Source organism: Plecotus auritus (genome assembly GCF_963455305.1).
Source record: "Plecotus auritus genome assembly, chromosome: 7".
Taxonomy (NCBI): domain Eukaryota; kingdom Metazoa; phylum Chordata; class Mammalia; order Chiroptera; family Vespertilionidae; genus Plecotus; species Plecotus auritus.
In genome coordinates, this window is record NC_137774.1 from 110,259,294 (window position 1) to 110,277,147 (window position 17,854).

The window sequence follows — 17,854 nt, forward strand, 5'->3', positions numbered from 1 at the left end:
TTAAATAATTCTTTTGCATGTTGTTATTTCCCATCTTCAATGGCTTTTACAGTAATCCATATTTACTTTCCTTTTCCTGTTTTCCTCATTGCTCTAATACTTTATTTTTTTCAATCTTTATTATCAGATATAGGCCTGGTACACGAAATTTGTGCACTTGCGGGGCTGGTCCCTCAGCCCAGCCTGTACCCTCTTGCAGTCCGGGAACCCTTGGGGGATGTCTGACTGCCAGGAGGGTCTTTAGCCGTCAGACATCCTTAGGGCTTGCTGTGGAGGCAGGAGAGGCTCCCGCCACTTCTGCTGCGCTTGCCAGCCGTGAGTCCGGCTTCTGGCTGAGCGGCGCTCCCCCTGTGGGAGTGCCCTGACCACCAGGGGGCAGCTCCTGCGTTTATAGTCTGCCCCCTGGTGGTCAGTGCACGTCATAGCGACCAGTCATTCTGCTGTTTCATAGATTTGCATATTAGCCTTTTATTATGTAGGATTGTTCTCATTTTTCCCCCCACAAAAATTTTGTCTAAATAATGCAATAGTCATTTAAACAGTATTGAATTGAACCAAGCCTGATCTTGGAATCCTAAAGAGGTTTAGTTAGTTGTTCATGTGGAAAAAAGCATTTTCCACTCCTTCATTTTCTACCATAAGATCAATAGGCATATAAAATGAATCCTTAGTGACTGGTAATAAACTGCATGAAGATTGATATAATTGAATTAAAAAATGTAAAAACTTAAGTGCAAGGAGGAAGTATATAATTTATTTGTGAGAGAGAATTCCTAACAGAAACCTATTCTGAACATTATAAAAAAGTATGATACATGACATTTTGGAACTTATATTTTTATTTGTTATTGCCAATTTCAGCCAAGGAAAATATGCCTTTAGACATCTCAAAAGAAGATGTAATATAAAATCTGTCATGAACATTATTGAACATAAATAGAAAAATACAGAAAATAGCTCTTTCCTGAGTAAAGATTGGATAAACATTGTAGAATTCTTATAATAGGGTTGTTGTTTTTTTGTTATCAGAACATTTTCAATTTAATCTAAGTCTAAATCTAAATCTAATCCTAAATCTAATCCTAGAACATCTTCAAAGTAAGTTAAATACAAAGCCCTTTTTGCTTTTTTACTTAACACGAATTTGTTCTATAGAAATTTTCTGTTGACTTCAAGGAAAGTTTAGATTATACATAGAGAAGTGAAATTCTTATTTAATAAAATGCCTATATTACTTCAACTGCTTGCTTCATTTCATATTAAATAAATACTATAGATAGTTATGAAATTCTTGTGTGGGAAGTATGCAAATTTAAAATAAAGATTATATCACTATATTCAAAAATTTTATTTCAAAATTTCATTCTTGCTTAATTTTGTATGTCATTGAAAATGGTAATTATTTTAATTTGGGGGGAACTACTATTTTATAAAGGCTATTTTTATTTAACAGAAAGACTGCAACATTAGTCAAAGAAAACAAACATACATTTTATCTTTTATTTAATAATATATCATTTTCCCTCTCATTTAATGCTATCTTAACTGGTTCCTTTTTCTTTTCTTCCAACAGGCTGAATTAAATGACCCCACAGATCCTTTCACTAGTTACAATATAAAAGTTTCATCAATTGCAGGGGATGAAATTTTCTCCAAATATATAGGATGGAGAGTTGCCAACATACTTTCCAAACTATTCTTCCCCTCCACTGATATTCTTCCTTTGAAAAAACCATTGATAAAATCGCATAAAACAAAATATCTGTATAAAAAGCAAGATTCTATGAAGAAGAAAGTTCTACATTTTACTGTAAGGTAAAGTAAAGCATTATTCAAAATAGTCCTGTTATTCTAACACATTATATTTCAAAGTCATAGAAATTATTTATAATCATGTGCCACATTATCTAACTCAGTTTCTTTTTTTTAAAATTCAAATTTTGGCTCTAGCACCTCCTACATATTCTATCAAGAGCAAGTACTCCCTTCTCAAAAATTATTTTCTCATATTTAAAATAGGTATTATTATAAAATATAAATCAATGTTTTAATAAAGTGAAAGCTTCCCTCCCATTACTGACCTTCATTTGCCTAGTTTACCCCCTCCTCCCCTTATCATTAATTGCTTGTGAATCATTCCAGGTTCTACACAATCTATAAATATAAGAAATTATAAGTAAATTTTAAATTTTTTCTCAATTTTTACATGAAAGTTGGTATACTAAACATATGTTGCATTTTTCACTTAACTTCATTTCTTAGAGAACTTTCCATGCCAGTACATAGAGCATTTTATCACTATTTTTTAATCAGTTATGATATTTTCCTTAGTTAGGACGCACTATAGTTTATTGAACCAGTTGCCTTTTGGTTGGCATTAGGTTGTTTTTGATTGTCTACTGCTACAGACTACCACAAAAGTAAACTTTCACATAGATATATTTTTCAATGTGGAATAATTGCCTGTAAGATGAATTCTCAGAAGTATAACTGCTGTGTCAGAGGGCTTATGCCTTTGTAACATGGGTGGATATTTCCAAATTGCCTTTTAGAGGAGTTGTGCAAATTTAATACATCTTAGTGCCTGTCAATATATGAGACTGCCTAGTTTTTCTTTAGTATTTCCAACAGATGATGACAAACTTTTGGGTTTTGACATTCTGAAAAGTATAGTTTCTAGAAGTAGCTTTCATTTTTGTTTTTCTTAAGAAGCGTGTTTCAAACACCTTTCATATGTTTAAAGCCTTTTGTTTTTTCTTTATATGGGAATAACTCCTATTTATTTTGTCTATTTTTCTGTTGTGTTTTTGTCTTTTCTTTTCTCTGCTTTGCAAGAACTATTTGCTTATTAATCTATGGTAAGAATTACAAATGTTTATTTTTTGCACCATTTTTTATTTATCTTTAAATTTTGCTTATAATATTTTGTTGCCATATAGTCATTTTTCTACATAATAAAATTTATCAAGTTTCACTATGGCTTATGCATGTTTTAGATTAAAAGTTTGTCACATTGTCTCCTGGTACTTGTAAGGACTCATTTTGAACATTTTTAATCATTGGTCTAATGGAAGGGTTTTGTTGTTGTTTTGGTGTGAGGGGTTGCTCCATGTGATCACTCAATTGTCCCAGCAATATTTATTGTTATCTATCTTTCTTCAATATTTTTATTTTAAATGCTATCTTAATTAAAAACTAAATTCCCACTTATTTTATTTTTCTATGTTTTTTTTTTAAATATATTTTATTGATTTTTTACAGAGTGGAAGGGAGAGGAGGGATAGAGAGTTAGAAACATCGATGAGAGAGAAACATCTATCAGCTGCCTCTTGCACGCCCCCTACTGGGGATGTGCCCGCAACCAAGGTACATGCCCTTGACCGGAATCGAACCTGGGACCCTTGAGTCCGCAGGCCGACACTCTATCCACTGAGCCAAACCGGTTTTGGCTATTTTTCTATGTTTTAAAATAATTTCAGTAATTTAAATTATCTACTCTGTCAAACTTCGATAGAATTCCCTTTAGACTATCAGTGCCTTATGCTTCTTCTAAGGGTAGCTCTTTGTCAAATTTTTCCATTTTATGTGGGTATTGGCAAGGCTGTTATTCAGTCATAATGTGCAAGAACAGCTAGATTAAGTTCTTATTTTTTGAGGTTCTTGCCATACAATTATTTGGAGTGTCAATCCTGAATACCCACCTCTTTTGAACTTCTCTTTCTTCTTAAGTCAATTTTAGCATATTATGCTTTCATTGAATATTATTTATTTCACTCCATTTTTCAGAATTTACCTAGCCATAATTGAACAAAGTAGTGTCTTAAGATTCCTTTCATTCTCTCTGTTTCTGTGGTTATTCTCCTCTTAGCCAATTGTTATTCTGTAAATCTACATTTTGTCCCTTTATTTTCCTTTATTCATTTATTTAGTGTTTTATCTATTTTATATTATTTTTTTTTAATAAACCAGATTTTGGATTCTAACTCATGTATGTTCTTATATCTATGAATCTGTTAATGCTTCTATCCTTTTATCTATTTTGTGGTTGATTTTCTAATTTCTTGAAAAAGATGCTAAATCATTTGGGAAATTTTTTCTTAGCTTTTGTTTAAATCATTATTTGAGTTCCCAAATCATGGGACTGTTGCTGCCCAATTATTGCAGGTATAATTATTGGATGGAACAAGATTAGTAGGCAGGCTTTTCTTTTGTGCAGAGTCAACAGAAAAATAGACATGCTTGAGGGGAATTTTTACATAGATATAAGCATTAAATTTTTTTTAAATCAATGGGGAAGATTTGTAAATTTGAGGTTAAGTATCACACAACCTGCACTTTAGTAGTCTCAGATACAGAAATAAACATTTAAAAATATTCTTCAGCATATATTATAAATATTTATAAAATTGCAATTTGATCTGCTGGTCAGTGTGGCTCAGTGGTTAAGCATCAACCCATGAACCAAGAGGTTGCCAGTTTGATTCCTGGTCATGGCACATGCCCATTGTGGGCTCAATCCCCAGCTGGGGGCATGCAGGAGGCAGCTGATTGGTGATGCTTCTCTCATCATTGATGTTTCTATATCTCTATCCCTCTCTAAAAATCAATAAAAATATATAAAATTGCAATGTGATCAAGGTACAATGGAAATGCCAGCTTTAAATGTCATGGGTATTGAGATTTACTTTAGAATCCCTAAATATCTCCTGTATATTCTTAAGGATCACAGACATTGAAGAAAAATCAATCTGGAACCACAATGAGAGGACACTGAAAGAGTGTACTTTGGTTTCTCATCATGGTCAATTAAAGGAAGGGAAGAAATAAACTAGAAAAATAGAAGAAATTAGATATTGACAAAAGGACTTTAAACAAACAGCAAGGGAAAAAGACAGATAGTGATGAATGGTGCCTGCTGGAACACAGAAAGGAAAGACAGAGAGAGAAAAGGAGACATACTGGGAATGCTTAAAATAGTAGAACGGAGCAATCCTATCTAATAAGAGAGTAATATGCAAATTGACCATCACTCCAACACACAAGATGGCTGCCCCCATGTGGATACAAGATGGCCACCACAAGATGGCCACCAGGGGAGGGCAGTTGGGAGGGACCAGGCCTGCAAGGGAGGCCAGTTAGGGGTGACCAGGCCTGCAGGGGAGGGCAGTTAGGGGCAAACAGGCTGGCAGGGGAGCAGTTAGGCATCAATCAGGCTGGCAGGGGTGTGGTTAGGGGGTGATCAGGCTGATAGGCAGAAGCGGTTAGGGGCAATCAGGAAGGCAGGCAGGCGAGCAGTTGGGAGCCAGCAGTCCTGGATTGTGAGAGGGATGTCCGACTGCCCGGTAGGATCGGGCCTAAATGGGCAGTTGGACATCCCTCGAGGGGTCCCAGATTGTAGAGGGTGCAGGCTGGGCTGAGGGACAAGGGCCCCTCCTCCTCCCCCCCGGTGCATGAATTTCGTGCACCAGACCTCTAGTAAAAGTTATAAGTAGAGAGAAAGATGAAAGAGACCAAAAGGAAAGGGAGAAGGTATAAGGGGAAAGTCAGACACACTGAGGATGAAAGGTACAAATAGAGGGATATGCACAGGGCTTTGGAGAAAGAGAAGAGAATGTGCAAACTCAGAGAAGATACAAAAAGAGTGGTGAGGTTAAGACCCAAAGAGTCCTATAGGCTTTTAAAGATTATTAAAAAGCTTCTCATCAGAGCCTACAGTTCATTACCTAAATGATAAGCATTCATCACTGAATAAATATTTGAATAAATATTATCTCCTTATCCATTTTCTCACAGCTCATAATAATCCCTAGCAATTAAACTTAGAGTCCCTGGCTCATATGAGACTCCCAGGGGCACAGTAGCCTGAGGATCTCTCTAGCAGAAGCTCCTCAGTGTGGCACAGCTCCCACAGCAATTCTCACATTGCACCATTCATGCTGTAGTGCATGTGGGCAGTGCCCCCTGGAGTTGTGCACATTTCCAGGTTCAGTTGGTGCAAACTAATCTCTGGTTACAAAAGAGGTGATTGGAGTAAGGCTATAGCTCAATGACATCAAGACAAAGTCTAGGTCAGGCCTGGTTAAATAGTCTCTATTGTCTATTAAGGGTATGAGATAGTCCAGCCAGTATGGCTCAATAGTTGAGCATTGACCTAGGAACCAGGAAGTCATGGTTTATTTTCCAGGTAGGGCACATGCCCGGTTGTGGGCTCAATTCCCTGTATGGGGCTTGCAGGAGGCAGCTAATCAATGGTTCTCCCTCATCATTGATGCTTCTATCTCTTCCTCTCCCTTCCTCTCTGAAATCAATAAAAATATATTTTTTAAAAAGGGTATGGGATATACCTGTTTTTTAAAAAGTTGTTGGAAAGCAAATTTAAATGTAAGCTATGCATTGAAAAAAAAAAAAGACATCACTGGCTCACTAAACAATTGTGGAAAATTTTCTTTTTTCCATTTGCTTGATCCTCCATTTACTCAACAGCCTCATAGCTAACTCCTTTTGTTAATTCTCCAACTCCCGTGTTCAGGTCCACAAACTGGAATTAATACAATTAATGAACATTGAGCATGTTGAAGTGCATAGGTAAAGTACAAAGACATAATGTAACTCCCTTTGTATGTTAAGTTCTTTTTCACCTCTTAAAGGTCTTCATGCATAGTGTCAGATCACCAATTCTTCATCAAGTATTCCTAGGAATCTCTACTTTGTGTTTTCAACCAATAGCAATGTGAAAGCCTACAAGAAGGCCAATATTTAAGGACTGGAATATAGGGCACATTTAAGAGGCAGGAAGAAAGAAAACTTAAGATAGGATTCCTTATTGCCTTAGAGCACTAAAGTATACTTATTTCAGGTTGAAGATCTGAAAATTTACTAGTAAAAAGGAAATGGGAGCTTGCTTTTTCAAGGGTGGCAGAATACTTCCCTTATTAATGAAGCATCTGCTACATCTCATGACCTATAATTTTCTCCAAAACATTTTTTTCTCACTTGTATTTCTAGCCTATAAAATTCTTTGAAAGCAGTTCTGTCTTTTATATGTTCATAAACATATATTTTGTTCTAAATGACTTGCAGATTTTACTTCTTTTCTTTATAAAAATTTTCAAAAGAAAATGCATTATTTTGCTTCTGTACATTGAATTTTTGGGTTTGCTTTAAGTTAATGCACCATGCTTCTGGGTACATGCTCTTTTTGCCCCTCAGCAGTTCTTTAAAAATAAAAAAATCATTATGGTTCTTCACTATATCATAAAAGCTGCAGCCAAAACAACAGGCATATAATACTTCTTCAAAGCATAGTATTTTCCTTTCCTCTCTTTGTCAGTAAAACTATCTTAAATTTACCTTAAGGCTGAGATTCAGAACTCTGAAAACCAAGTTGTCTTATCTATACTTTTTGGTCATATAGCTTCTGAGGTTTCTTAAGTGTATTTTCTAAGATTATACCTTGAATTGCTAAAAACTCACTAACAACTACTTTTTTTGCATATATGTAAAGACTAGGAGAATATTAGCTTAAAACTTTATCTCTTATCATGCTTAGTTGGCTGGAAATTTTATGTTGGAAGACTTCATAAGACCAGCACCTGGAAGAGAGCCCAGGTGAAACTAGCAAGAATGGACTGAGAACATCTGTTGTCATTTAGGCAGGAAATTTTACATGACTGACTTCATAAACAGGATGGACAAATACAAGGTTACTGCACACCCTCTGCATCTTCCTTTATAAAATGAGCTAATTCTCAAGTAATAGAACTAGGTGTAGCCAATATTTGCTGAATGGAGACAGTGTGGGAAAAGGTTAATACCACAACATCCCAGGAGAGAGGTTAAAAACAGGCTTTATTGCAGAGACCTATTCTCAGCAAAAAGAGGTGCATGATCCTCATTTCTTATCTCACTGAGGTGCACTGGAGTGGTGGGAAGCAATTGGACAGTCAGTGTTTTTTGTGGGAAAAGATACTGTCCAACTGCAACTCTCTGTGTATTGTAATTTAAGTGTGAAAAAGAACTTGGGCTCAGTTGCCAAGCTATCTGAAGTTGGGGATCAGCTGGACAGGGGATGCTAGAAATGTCAGCTGCCCCAAATCAGGAGTCATTGAGACATGCTCCTAGAAGGCTATTGGACTCCTTGGGAAGTTGGGTTTGGGAGAAACTCTGCCAAGTGGGAGACTCTTAAGACCCCTGAATTCAAGCACTGGTGGGGTCCCTCAGCCTGGCCTGCACCCTCTCACAATCCAGGACCCCTCGGGGCATGTCGGACTGCCAGTTTCGGGCCTGGCATGTGGGGATCGAGCTGAAACCGTCAGTCCAATATCCCCCAAGGGATATAGTGCGCGAAGCGGCAGGTGGTTGGGGAGGAGCCCGAGCCCAGGCCAGGGACTGCGCCACTCCAGCTCATCTCTGTCCTGCTGCACCTGCCACTGGCACCTCTCAGTAGCACTGCTGCAGAGGCGGAAGAGGCTCACACTGCCACAGCTGCACTTGTCAGCTGTGAGCCCCGGTGTCTGGTGCCCATCAGTCAGCTGAGCAGTGCTCCAGCTGTGCGAGTGCACTGACCACCAGGGGGCAGTTCCTGCATTGAGAATCTGCCCCCTGGTGGTCAATGTGCATCATAGCTACCAGCCGGTCATCCAGTCGCTTAGGCATATATATATATATATATATATATATATATATATATATATATACACACACACACACATATATATATGTATATATATATATATATATATATATATATCTCCTATCTAATAAGAGTAATATGCAAATTAACCATCACTCTGCTACATGCCCACCAGCCAATCAGGAGTATGCAAATTAACCCAACCAAGATTGCTGCAAACAGGAAGCTTGGGTTGCCCCCGGTGATGGAGGAAGCCAAGCTTTCCGCACACCCTGGCTGGCCAAGGCCTCCACTCAAGGCTACAAAGTTTCAATTATAGAAGATAAATAAATCCCAACAAAAATGGCTGTGGCCACGGAGCAAGCAGGAGTCTTGGCTCCGCTCAAGGCTACAAAGTTTCAATTATAGAAGATAATAAATCCCAGATACCAGGGCCTCCGCTTGGATCGCCGGGGGGTGTGGCCGGCCTGCAAACCACCACAGCCCCCTCACCCAGGCTACCCCACGCCCCAAGGGAACCCCTACCTTCATCTGGGACACCCTTCAGGGCAAACCAGCCGGCCCCCACCCATGCACCAGGCCTCTATCCTCCTATCTAATGAAAGAGTAATATGCAAATTGACCATCACTCCAACACACAAAATGGCTGCCCCCATGAGGTCAAAGATAGCTGCCCCCATGTGGACACAGGTGGCTGCCACAAGATGGCCAGCAGGGGAGGGCAGTTGGGAGGGACCAGGCCTGCAAGGGAGGGCAGTTGGGGGCGATCAAGCCTGCAGGGGAGGGCATTTAGGGGTGACCAGGCCAGCAGAGGAGGTAAGTTGGGGGTGACCTGGCCTGCAGGGAAGGACAGTTCGGGGGGACCCAGGCCTGCAGGGGAGGGCAGTTAGTGGTGACCAAGCCTGCAGGGGAGGGCAGTTAGGGGCAAACAGGCTGGCAGGGGAGAGTTTAGGCATCAATCAGGCTGGCAGGGAGTGGTTAGGGGTGATCAGGCTGGCAGACAGAAGTGGTTAGGGGCAATCAGGAAGGCAGGCAGGTGAGCAGTTGGGAGCCAACAGTCCTGGATTGTGAGAGGGATGTCCAACTGCCCGTTTAGGCCTGATTAGGATCAGGCCTAAACGGGCAGTTGGACATCCCTCGAGGGGTCCCAGATTGTAGATGGTGCAGGCTGGGCTGAGGGACACACACCTCCATGCACAAATTTTGTGCACCGGGCCTCTAGAATATATATATATATATATATATATATATATATATATATATATATATATATATATATATTTGAGGCCTGGTTGGTGTGTGTGTGTGTGGCGGGGGCGGGGCGGGGGGGGGGGCGGCCTGCCTCCTCTCACAGTCTGGGAGCCCTCAGGGGATGTCCTACTGATGGCTTAGGTCCGCTCTCCACGGCCGATCAGGGGAAGGCAATGCCCCCATCACGCCTCTGCTGCTGCCACTGCCAGCCGTGCAGCTGCCTGAGCCTCGGCCCTTGCAGCCACCATGGTTTGCCTGAGTCTCAGCCCAGCCTGCCATCAGGGGCTTGCCTGAGCCCTGGGCTGGCCCTGGGCAATGGAAGCTGCCATCTATGGCTTGACTAAGCCTCGCGCTGGGCCTGGGCAGCAGCAGCTGCCATCCATGGCTTGTCTGAGCCTCAGGCTGTTGCTGAGGCTTTGTCCAGAAGGATGCAGCGTTAAGTCCCTGCCTACCTGCACGTGCCTGCCATGCACGCAGCCTCCTGCTGATGGGTTGTTACGACATGATGGTGCAATGACCATTAGCATATTAGCTCTTTATTATATAGTATAGTATAGTATAGTATAGTATAGTATAGTATAGTATAATCCTATATAATAAAAAGCTAATATGCAAATTGTCCCCTCAACCTGGAGTTTGACCAGGAGTTCAACCAGGGGGCAGGACTGGCCGGCCAACTGCCTGCAGCCCCTCCCCACGCTGGCCCCGCTTCTGGCCGGCCCAACCTGATTGGCCCCAATTGGGGTGGTCCAGCTGGACCCCACCCATGCACAAATTCGTGCACCGGGCCTCTAGTACACTATAATTTAATTTAATATGTTATATCAGTGGTCGGCAAACTGCGGCTTGCGAGCCACATGTGGCTCATGAGCCGCGGTTTGCCGCTCTGTTGACTAATGAGTTTGCCGACCACTGCCTTAGGGAAAACCACTTAAAAAACATTTTAAAAATGTACTAATGTCTTTAACCTGAAGTCAAAACTTCTGGGTAAGGGTAATGCCTTACAGTAGTGGTCGGCAAACTCATTAGTCAACAGAGCGGCAAACCATGGCTCATGAGCCGCATGTGGCTCGCAAGCCACAGTTTGCTGGCCACTGTGTTATATTAAATTATACACATATACAGGATGGGGCAAAAGTAGGTTTACAGTTGTGAGTACATGAAACAGTTTATTCTTGTATTATTAGTTATTACTCTTGTATTATTTTCCATATAAACAACTGTAAACCTACTTTTGCCCTACTTTGTATCATATATAATCATGTAAATTATATATATGTCACATATATCATATATATATGTGTGTATATATAATATGTATACTCTCTCTCTCTCTCTCTCCATATATATATATATATATATATATATGTATATATATATATATATACACACACACACACACACAGAGGAATTTAAAAAGGAAAGTTTCAAACAATTCTTGGATTTTTAAAAAGTTGGTTAGATCACCAACTCAGATCAATCATTTGAAGTGTTAAAACTTCTAGAGATTGAAGTGGTATTGCAAGTGAAATTCAATTGCCAGTGACAGAACCATGCTTCATATATCCATTTCCAATACATGATTCAGTTTGCCTGCAGTCTTGCCTTAGAGACAGGTCAATCCCCATCTATCTTCTAATGTCTCCTCTCCTGCCTTTCCACTGGAGCTTTGGTCTGAACTAGAAATCTAGGTGTGATCGATGGGCCCACACCTTTAGCTGATGCTTTTAATATAGTGGCTTTATGCTTTTAAGACAGGAGTCTAGCTTCAATATGATCATTAACCCTAGGAGTTCTTCATTCATGGTGACACGATGGAATGCAGACTCTTAAAACTGCATAATTATGAAAACGAATTGGGTAAGATGTAAAAACATGCTACGTTTTAAATACAGATCAATGAGAATCAAAATGATAGCCCTATGGAAGACAAAAATTGTGCAACCAAAACCAAAACCAATATCTACATTTTTCTTTTGTTTTTCATGTGCACTATGCTCTTTCAAAGAAAAGGGCAATGTTCAGCTTGTGATGAAACACATTTGTAGTGGTTGGCAAACATGTATTATCTGTTTAACTGGAATGTAAACTTGGATATGACATTAATCAAATGATATACCCTCTCAAATTTCTAGGCTCTCATAAAATATTAAGTGAATTAGTTAAAGGATTTAATCTTCTCCCATTTCTACAAGTTTCCTTGGTAAGATCAAATACTTGTTCAGACATATGAATTCTTTGAAAACTTTAGTGTCCAGGGCACGTGCTTTCTGTCCACCTGTCAGAGCAAATGTTGCTCCTTAACTAACCCAGTCTGTCCCAGGACATCTCTTGCTATGGCTTTAAATGAGAGGCAGAAGACAGAACTGCTACCACAGGTGGTTTAGTCCTTTAGTAAGCATTAACTAAACATCTCTATGGGCAGGCACTGTGCTAGGCAGTGGGAATATAAACACAAATAAACCATGCTCAAGTGTGATTGATGGTTCTTGTCCAGGACTACTGCTTTTATATTTAGCATACGGTTTTCTACCATAAAATAATTTGGGACTTTGCACCCAGTTTTCTTTTTTTTTCGTATTAATTTATCTAATAATTATTTATTGAGTGCCTAATATAGGTGAGGTACTATGAAATAAAATGTCTCAGGTAAAATAGTGAATAAAAATACTTTTCCTTCCCAATTAAGTGTCTGAGATAGGTGTTAATTAAAACCACACAAATACATGTAAAAATCACAAATGTATGTGTTAAGTTTCCACAATGATAAGTGCTATGAAAGAGTGTGACATTGTATATAAATAATGATGTGTCCTGACGGAAGGAGGTGTATGGTGTTATGAAGACATGAACTTGGGTGGGGGTTCAAGTATGCTAAGCAGAAGGACACAGTATGTGCCAAACTCACATGGTAAAATAAATCATGGAGCATTTAAATCACAGGGAGATTAGGTTGGAGAGGTGGTCAGGGTTTTCAACTTTATCTTAGAAGGCAATGATTGTGTTTTATGTGTTAGAGAGAGGAGTGAACAGAGAAGGGTGTTAGTACATTTATATATTTGAAGTTGTGACATGATCATAGGTGTGAAGTACTATAGCTAAATGACCTTGGGAAAGTTGCTTAACTTCTCTAAACTAAATTGGCTTCATCTGTAAAATGAGGTAATGATAGCACATTTCTTGTTGGGTTCTTATGAGAAATTAATGAGGTAGTCAATTAAAAGTGCTTATCCCAGTATCTGGCACAGAATGAACAAAAAATTATTATTATTAATAAATATGACAGCATAATTATAAATGTAATGTAATAAATATATTGACCTATTAATCAGTACAATAATTATCTCATTATTAGTATATCATAATCATTTTCTCTCTTGCCATTACTGGCTTTATTATGTATGGAAAGTACATAGGATACTATTGCAATATAGCATGGCTGGTGGCAATAGAAATGGAAAAAAGGCAGATGAATTCCATATATTTGAAAGAAAAAGCAGCAGGATTTGGTGATTATCAGATATGAAAGAGTGATAGGAAGTGAGGAGAGAAGAATCTCTTTTCCAGGTAGAGCAGCTAGTCCAATAGTGGTGCCATTCACCGAGACAAGGAATGTTGGGGGAGAGGAAGATGTGGTTGGGGATAGGGGAAGGTTGTGGGTTTGGTTTTGCACATGTTGAATTTGAATGTGCTTTTGAGTTCCTTAGGTGGTGATTTCAAGCAGGCAGTGAGTTTCACAGTTCTGTCAACAGGGAAGAAGTCTAGGCTGAGTCATTGGATAAAGGTCGTAAATGAAGTCACAGGCACAAGCAGCAGTGACTTGGTAAAGAACATCAAATGATGTGAGAGGTGGCCTTGGGCAGAATTTTAAGGAAAAACACTATTCAATGGAAAAAAAGGAATGATAGCAAAACAAACAACAAACCAAACCTTAAGAATAGCTGAAGAGATAGGAGAAAATCCAAGAGGATTTATAACAACTTGAGAAAATTTATGAAAATTTGTGATAATTATTTAATATGTGTTTAAAATTTTTAAGTGTATGTAGATGTTAATTCAAGGACAGCTAAGGGAGACTCTCCTAAAGAATCTATTGAATCCTTCTCTTTGAATATCTCTGGTCAGTATTTTCTGCTCATTGCACAAAAAATACAAATGCAAGTGACAAAATAATTGCAGAGAGCATACTTCCAAAGAATTTTTAGTATCTGTCTGCCTAATGGGGAAAAATTGCCAAATCAGTACATGAAGCTTTCTAAGTTCATAGACAACATCCAGTGGACAGAAGTATGGTATCCTGTATATTATGTATGTATATCTATGTACACACAATAGAAATGAATTTCCATCCTTTAATAAGACATTTGAATGTATCAAAATACCAAGAAATTAGTATTTTGGGCAGATTGTCACTTAGAAGCAAAAACTCAATAGCTTTCCTAGTTATTTCACAAGCTTACAGGCCTTTAAAAATTTTACTAGCCTTTTCAATTTTTAAAAAGATTTGTTAATGACATACTGATAGCCTATCTAATAAAAGAGTAATATGCAACTTGACCATACCTCCGCTATATCCACCAGCCACACCCACCAGCCAATCAGGAGTGAATATGCAAATAAACCCAACCAAGATCGCTGCGGCCACAGAGAGCAGGAGGGAGGCTTGGGTTTCCCCGGCAATGGAGGAAGCCAAGCTTTCCGCCTGCCCTTACCGGCCCAGGCCTCCACTCCGGGCTACAAAGTTTCAATTATAGAAGATAAATAAATCCCAACAGAAATGGCAGCAGCCACGGACCTGGAGAGAGTAGGAGGCTAGGGTTTCCCCTGGGAATGGTGGAAGCCAAGCTTCTGCAGTCCTGGCCTGCTTTGGCCTCCGCTTAAGGCTACAAAGTTTCAATTACAGAAGATAAATAAATCCCAACAGAAATGGCTGCCACCACAGAGCAAGCAGAAGGCTTGGCTGTGCTCACGGCTACAAAGTTTCAATTGTAGAAGATAAATAAATCCCAGATACCAGGGCCTCCACTTGGGTCGCCGGGGGGCATGGCGGGCCTGCAAACCACCACAGGCCCCTCGCCCAGGCCACCCCATGCCCCAAGGGAACCCCACCCTGATCCAGGACACTCTTCAGGACAAACCATCTGGCCCCCACCCATGCACCAGACCTCTATCCTATCTAATAAAAGAGTAATATGCAGATTGACCATCACTCCAACACCCAAGATGGCTGCCCCCATGTGGTCAAAGATCCTGCCCCCATGTGGACACAAGATGGCCACCACAAGATGGCCTGCAGGGGAGGGCATATGGGAGGGACCAGGCCTGCAAGGGAGGGCAGTTGGGGGCGATCAAGCCTGCAGGGGAGGGCAGTTAGGGGTGACCAGGCCAGCAGAGGAGGGAAGTTGGGGGTGACTGGGCCTGCAGGGGAGGGCAGTTAGGGGCAAACAGGCTGGCAGGGAGCAGTTAGGCATCAATCAGGCTGGCAGGGGAGTGGTTAGGGGGTGATCAGGCTGGCAAGCAGAAGCGGTTAGGGGCAATCAGGAAGGCAGGCAGGTGAGCAGTTGGGAGCCAGCAGTCCTGGATTGTGAGAGGGATGTCTGACTGGGATCAGGCATAAACGAGAAGTCAGACATCCCTCTAGGGGTCCCAGATTGGAGAGGGTGCAGGCTGGGCTGAGGGACAACCCCCCTGTGCACGAATTTTATGCACCAGGCCTTTAGTAATTAATAATGTCACAGTGTATCTCTCCTACCAGTTTATCCAACAAAAAAGGCACAGAGATATGCACTTAAGGGATTAATTTTTCCCCATAACACTTTTCGGCCCCTTATTTACTTCATGTCCTCCATTTTCGTTTAATAAAGTAAAACTCAGCCCAAACCAGACTATGTGGAAATGTTTATGCCAATGGCTGCTGTGAAACTGGAGATCTCAGAGTGAGTTCAAAACGTCCTCCTAATAGGCTTCACGTGTTTTGCATATGGAGCCCAATGAGGAATATCATGACCAGGAGCAGAGCGTGATGGAAGATACCAACAGGAGAGAGAGAGATGGTACCAGGATGTGTGGAAATTGTGTGACACATCTGCATGTCTCCATGCATGTCTTCCTTATCTCCAAACTATATTGCTGCTGCATGTCTGAACTTTGCACATTTGTTTATATATTTGGTATGTGCTTCATATATGTCTTCCCAAAACTTTTATTTTCACATTCTAAATCATCTTTTCATTTTTTTCTTTAATCTTCCACCCTCTTTTTAAAAGGGTGCATCCACATCCAACACTAATCATGCCTTATATTTTTAATAAATTGTCATATCCATTTATCACTCTGAACAGCTTCCACTTCCAGTGCCAACTCTGTCACTGCAATATAGGATCAGTAATTGCTAAGCATTTATCATATCTGAAGTGATATGTCATTAAATTCTTGGCTGTTCACAGTAGTTCACTAACCTGAGTCTTGTCGAGCTAGAACTAATGTTGAGTGGTCCCCTTTCTGTGTTTTATTTCCTACATAAAGCTATTCAAAGGAAAAAACCCTGTCTTTAGCATTGTAATTTTACTAAAACATTTATATAAGCAAACCAATATTGTCACACAGAAGTCTAAGCACAGCTGTCTAACAAATCAACCACCTATTAATATACTGATATTAAGCAAGAAGAGCTTGTGATAAGTGAACCATAGCCCCACACCCCCAAAAAAGTCATGTATAATAATTTCACTAGCTTCTTTTTTTAAAATATATTTTTATTTATTTCAGAGAGGAAGGGATAGGAAGAGAGAGAGAGAGAAACATCAATGATGAGAGAATCATTGATCTGCTGCCTACTGCTTGTCTCCTACTGAGGATCGAGCCCACAACCTGGGCATGCATGCACCCTGATCATGAATCAAACCATGACCTCCTAGTTGATGCTCAACCACTGAGCAACACCAGCTGGGCTCACTAGCTTCTTTTATTGCTTGGCTATGTTGCAGCCAACAGTGATTTTCAGGGGTTCCTCTCTAAAGACCAAGCATTAAAACAAATCTGACATACTCATCCTCACAAATTCCCAAATGCCTATTGGTCTTATTCCCATAATGCTTACTTACTGTCCCTGTAATAAAATATGGGAAGAAAGACAATAGACAGTGAATTCCACTGGGCACTCAGACAACCTCCCTGACAACCATACCCAGCAGTGAGAGAAGAGCCTGTGAAGTGACACAGCCCATGGGGCTTAGGTGGGGCAATTAACCCCACTCTGAGGACCCAGCCGGCATTAATATTCTATATATTGGCCTCTGAGGCATGCTGGTCAAGTAGACATTGGATTAACTCAGACTGAAGACTTTCCAGGTTTATTTTCAGCATACCAATGTATCTCATCGGTGGTTGTGAAGTTATGGAGGAGGTAGGGGAGCAGTGGAAATGGCAAAAGAAGTGACGGCAACAATAGCTGAACAAGCTTGGGGATCCCAAAATCTACCAGCAAGACCCTCTACTTCATCTTGGAAAATCTACAAACATTTCTGTATTCATCCTACCTATACTCAGTCATCACATAGCGCTTGCTGTCATAGAATTCTAAACATAGCTGGCCAAAGAACCAACTGTATGTGAAACATACTGACACCAAGCAGGGAGAGATTCTGGCTAGTGCAAGCATATAAAAGAAAAAAAAAATGCAGAAAATAATTAACAAGTTTCCTTTTCCCTCTCTTGTTCAAGTCCATATTTTACTCTATATTTAATCACAATGTTATGAAAATATTCAAATTCTGGATGCTAGAATATTCGGAATATCCATTAATATTACACATAAGTCCAGATAGGACTGGCCAGTAGTATTACTGTAAATTCTTCCACTCCTGACTTAGTAAGCAGTCATTTTAACCCTGTATTTCAGAGTTTTGTTGCCAGTAGGTCAGATCTATTTGAGAGTATGATAAAGTGACAGACCCAAGGTAGTAGTAATGT

The 17,854-nt window shown here is 40.1% G+C and overlaps 1 protein-coding gene across 1 annotated transcript in view; it reads left to right on the forward strand.

The window, feature by feature from the left end:
- The window catches only part of TMEM232 (transmembrane protein 232), a 203,828-nt gene that overhangs the window by 107,058 nt on the left and 78,916 nt on the right, over positions 1-17,854 (forward strand). Inside the window, exon 13 of the mRNA XM_080682694.1 lies at positions 1,574-1,815. Coding sequence (XP_080538820.1) covers positions 1,574-1,815 — 242 coding nt within the window. The remainder of the gene's footprint in view (positions 1-1,573; positions 1,816-17,854) is intronic.